This window comes from Nicotiana sylvestris, chromosome 11, assembly GCF_000393655.2.
Source record: "Nicotiana sylvestris chromosome 11, ASM39365v2, whole genome shotgun sequence".
NCBI classification, from domain to species: domain Eukaryota; kingdom Viridiplantae; phylum Streptophyta; class Magnoliopsida; order Solanales; family Solanaceae; genus Nicotiana; species Nicotiana sylvestris.
In genome coordinates this window covers 44,473,585-44,478,783 of record NC_091067.1, presented here as the reverse complement: position 1 = coordinate 44,478,783, position 5,199 = coordinate 44,473,585, and the positions used below count along the sequence as shown (strand labels likewise).

The following is a 5,199-nucleotide window of genomic DNA, read 5'->3' as shown; positions in this document are numbered from 1 at the left end:
GATAAAACTAGATAAAAATATTTTTTTAGAATAAGTAAATGTTTTTTTTGTCTTTCCTTAGTAGATAAACAATTATCTCTTCTTCTGTTTTTGGTAACTATCCATTTTTTTAGTTACCAAGTAAAAATTTACCAATCAATTTAACTGCCTCAGTCAACTCTATCTTTGCAGTTAATCACATAAACAAATTAAATCTACTCCGGTTATCAGAAACTTAAAGCACACATCTTAGGAAGGGTTTCTTCATGTTTCCTTCCTGCACTTACTATATATATTAAGAACTCCTATATCAGCTAGCTTTGATCAGATAAAACCATATTATTGTAACAATCTTAACTGCTCCTTCTAAAAAGACATGCTATTTCTCTTTCTGTCTGTTCCATTTGTCTCGCTTTCTTCTCAAAGACTCACCATTGGGCTAAGTACAACCATGTGATGGAGAGTATTAATTTTGTAAAATCTGAACTTCCTTATTATCAACTACATCTTCTTGACAACAATTGAAGAATGTAAAAATTCCTGTGTGGCATAGGAATGTAAAAATGCATCTACAATCAGAATACAAATAATCTACAATTTATCTATAAAATATCTACAAACTGGGTATATTGAATTTTAATATCCCAATTCTCATTCGATTGTAGTTTAATTGGGATTTTCGACATAATTGCATTTTTTGCAAAAGATTTGTAGAAGTTTTAGTCGTTTTTTATTTGTGAAAACAGAAAACAAAGCATCTACAACTAGAATACAAATAATCTACAATTTATCTACAAACTAGGTACATTGAATTTTTATATCCAATTCTCATTCAATTGTAGCATACTTGAGATTTTTGACATAATTGCGTTTTTTCAGAAGATTTGTAGAAGTTTTAGCCGTTTTTTATTTGTGAAAATAGAAAATAAAGCATCTACAATCAGAATACAAATAATCTACAATTTATCTATAATTTATCTACAATTTCTGCAATATGTCTTCTTCTTCTTCTTCTTCTTCTTTTTCGAGTTTCAATCTGAAATTCAGTCAAAACCAAGTCTAATCTTCACCAAAACCCCTCAAAATTGAGATATAAACTCCAAACCATATTCCCGATTATTTTCAACAACACCCAATCCAAACAAATAATAATTTTTGAAAACCCAAATTTGAATTCAAAGCTTTCAAGCTTTTTAATGGCTATCAATGGTGGAATTGCTGCTCTCTTTTTATTTGCTTTGTATTACTGAAATTTGCGATTGAGAAATAGAGAGAGATGTAAAGAGTAGTCGGGTATATATATGATATTTGGATAATTTTCTGTATTAATAAATGGCAAATTTCTAATGATTTCGTAGATTTTCTAAATTACTTTTACAAGTGATGAAGATAAATAAAGTTAACTATTATGAGATGTTATATTGTAATTGGACAATCTGCTGATAAATATAAAAATGCAGATATATTAATCTTCAACACCCGCCACGGTGGACTCACGAGAAGACTTCCTTGGGGAAGGATTATTATCAAGAAGGAAGTCACGTGTACAGCGAATTAGATGTCCTTGAGGCATTTCGAAAAGCTTTAACAATATGAGTATTTAATGAATGGTATAATAATTGTAGAAAAACTGTAAATATGGCGGGTAAATATGAAATTATGCACATTTTTGGTAATAAGGTTTCATATATGGTATAAGAAGGAAAAAGCCTCATAAAAAAAATAATCAGAAAGCAAAATACAACAACAACAACAACAACTCAGTATATTCTCACAAGTGGGGTCTGGGGAGGGTAATATGTACGCTGACCTTACCCCTACCCCGAGGGGCAGAGAGGCTGTTTTCAGGAGACCCTCGGCTCAAGAAGGAAACAAGTGACAGAAACAAGTGACTATATATTAGTACTAGCAATAGACTCATAATAAATAACATAAAATAGACAACATAACATAAAATAACATAAAATAACAAATAACAACAATATCAGGAATATAGGAAATACGAGAAAGAGGAAAGTATACTAATATCTAGAATATAAAGCCCTGCATCAGCAGCTGATCAGTAGTATCCTAAGCCTAACTCCTAACTATCTAGTCTCACTCTAGCGCGCTGTAGAAATATTCCCAACTTCCCCCTAACCTACAACCTTAATGCTCGACCTCCACAATCCCCTGTCAAGGGCCATGTCCTCAGTAATCCTAAGTCGCGTCATGTCCTGCCTGATCACCTCTCCCCAATACTTCTTAGGTCTCCCTCTACCTCTCCTCATGCCCACCACCGCCAGTCGCTCACAACTTCTCACCGGTGCATCAGTGCTCCTCCTCTTAATGTGCCCGAACCATCTGAATCTTGCTTCCCGCATCTTGTCTTCCATGGGCGCCACGCCCACCCTCTCTCGAATAACTTCATTCGTAATCTTATCCATCCTTGTATGCCCACACATCCACCTCAACATCCTCATCTCCGCTACTTGCATCTTCTGGATGTGTGAGTTCTTAACTGGCCAACACTCGGTCTCATACAACATGGGCGGTCTAACCACTGCTCTATAAAACTTACCTTTTAGTAACAATGGCATTTTCTTGTCACACAGGACTCCCGTTGCTAACCTCCACTTCATTCACCCCACCCCTATACGGTGTGTGACATCTTCGTCGATCTCCCCGGTCCCCTGAATAACTGACCCAAGGTACTTGAAACTACCCCTCTGAGGGATGACTTGGGAGTCAAGCCTCACTTCCACTCCCGTGTCCGTCGGCTCGTGCCCAAATTTGCACTCGAGATATTCTGTATTCGTCCTACTCAACCTGAAACCTTTAGACTCAAGGGCATGTCTCCAAACCTCTAGCCTCTCGTTGACGCCGCGTCTTGTCTCGTCAATTAGGACTATATCATCAGCAAATAGCATACACCATGGTACTTCTCCTTGAATATTATGCGTTATGGCATCCATCACCAGGGCAAATAGGAAAGGGCTGAACGCAGACCCTTGGTGCAACTCCGTAACAACCGAAAAATGATCGGAGTCGCCTCCTACTGTCCTAACCCGCATCTTAGCTCCATCATACATGTCTTTAATAACACTAATGTAGGCAACTGGGACTCCTTTAACCTCTAATCATCTCCATAAGACCTCCCTAGGAACCCTGTCGTACGCTTTCTCTAGATCGATAAACACCATGTGGAGATCCTTCTTCTTATCCCTGTATTGTTCCACCATCCTCCTAATAAGGTGGATAGCTTCTGTGGTAGATCGCCCTGGCATGAACTCGAACTGGTTGTCTGAAATAGACACCGTCCTTCGCACTCTCATTTCTACCACTCTCTCCCAAACTTTCATGGTATGACTCAGTAATTTGATACCCCTATAGTTGTTAGAGCTCTGGATATCGCCTTTGTTCTTATACAACGGAACCATTATACTCCACCTCCACTCTTCCGGCATCCTATTAGTCTTGAATATAACATTAAACAACCCAGTAAGTCATTCCAAGCCTGCTCTGCCCACACACCTCCAAAGTTCAACCGGAATTTCGTCTGGCCCGGTAGCTCTGCCCCTCCTCATCTTACGCATTGCCTCCATGACCTCATCGACCTCAATGTCTATACAATCACTTATCTCATGTGGGCTGTCGGCATTTTGCAAATCACCTAGTACAATATCCTGATCCCTTTCTCCATTCAGAAGTTTATGAAAGTAGGTCTGTCGTCTCCTCTTAATCTGGTCACCCCCCATCAAAACTTTGTCATCCTCATCTTTTATGCACCTCACTTGGTTCAGATCCCGGGCCGTCCTCTCTCTCACCTTAGCGAGTCGGAATAGCTTCTTCTCCCCGCCTTTGTTCCCTAGCTCCTCATATAGACGAGCAAAAGCTGTCGTCTTAGCCTCCATAACTGTGATCTTCGCCTCCCTCCAAGCAACCTTATATCTCTCACTGTTCGCTCTCTTCTCCTCCTCGTCAGCGCTCCCTACTAACCGCAGGTAAGCCGCCTTCTTCGCTTCCACTTTACCTTGGATAACTGCATTTCACCACCAGTTTCCTTCGTGGCCACCGGTGCGTCCCGAAGATATCCCTAACACCTCTCTCTCCGCCTTCCTTATACAGTCTGCCGTCGTCGACCACATAGTGTTTGCATCCCCACTACTTCTCCAAGCTCCCATTGTCGATAACCTTCCTACCAACTCCTGAGCTTTATCCTCAGTCAAGGTGCCCCACCTAATCCTTGGGCGGCCTCGTACTGACCTCTTCTTCCTCCTTATCATAATACCAATGTCCATCACCAAAAACCTATGTTGCGTCGCAAGGGTATCACCTTGGATAACTTTGCAATCCTCGCACAACCTTCTGTCGCATCTCCTGAGAAGGAGATAGTCAATCTGAATCTTCGCCACCGAACTTTGGTAAGTAACCAAATGCTCCTCCCACTTAGGAAAACTAGAGTTCGCAATCACTAGATCGAATGCCTTGGCAAAGTCCAACAGCGAAGTGCCCCCTCCGTTTCTCTCCCCGAAACCAAATCCACCATGTACCTCAGTATAACCACCTGCAGACGACCCAATATGACCATTAAAATCTCCTCCTATAAATAACCACTCGGAAAGTGGAATACTACGAACGATGTCATCCAACCCCTCCCAAAAGAGCCTTTTAATCTCCTCATCCAAACCTACTTGCGGCGCGTACGCGCTAACGACATTTAAAGTACACTCACCCACCACCAATTTAATGGTCATTAGTCTATCATTCACCCGTCTGACCTCAACCACCGACTCTCTAAGGTGGCTATCAACCAGAATACCCGCTCTGTTCTTACCCCTCAGGACTCTAGAGTACCACAACTTATACCCATCCATATTTTTCGCCCTCGATCCGACCCAAAATAATAACTCATATTTATGGCAAAATAATCAAAGGTTGAGACTATGAAGGACTCTTTGGATACGACTTGACTCTTTTACTACTGCTTGAACTCTTATTTGGTGTGTTGATATATTCTAAAATTATTTCTATTTTAAATTTTCAGTTTTTAAAACTTTATTTTTCAATGATAATTATTTTTATAACAATGTAAGTAAAAATATTATCCTTAATTCAAAACTCATTTTAATCGGCTATCGAAAATTAAAAAATTCTTTAGCCAATGATTTTCTTTCTAGTATGACTCCATTTTTATATTTAACATTAACCATGTTAACTATGTGAGTATTTTGAATTATA

General features: G+C 39.6%; 1 protein-coding gene across 1 annotated transcript; it reads right to left on the bottom strand.

Annotated features, from left to right (window-relative positions):
* Window positions 1-3,098: 3,098 nt before the first annotated feature.
* Window positions 3,099-4,835, bottom strand: LOC138880992 (uncharacterized). Its single transcript, XM_070161178.1, has 3 exons — window positions 4,085-4,835; window positions 3,551-4,000; window positions 3,099-3,262 (listed from the first exon to the last, which is right to left on the bottom strand). The coding sequence occupies exons 1-3, from the start codon at window positions 4,833-4,835 to the stop codon at window positions 3,099-3,101; spliced, it is 1,365 nt and encodes a 454-aa protein (XP_070017279.1).
* Window positions 4,836-5,199: the final 364 nt, after the last annotated feature.

Coding starts and splice junctions, on each gene's coding strand:
- LOC138880992 (XM_070161178.1), bottom strand. CDS start 4,835: ATGGATGGGTATAAGTTGTGGTACTCTAGAGTCCTGAGGGGTAAGAAC. Junction 4,001..4,084: donor GTGGTCGACGACGGCAGACT/GTATAAGGAAGG, acceptor GGTGAAATGCAG/TTATCCAAGGTAAAGTGGAA. Junction 3,263..3,550: donor TGAGGTCATGGAGGCAATGC/GTAAGATGAGGA, acceptor TGTCTATTTCAG/ACAACCAGTTCGAGTTCATG.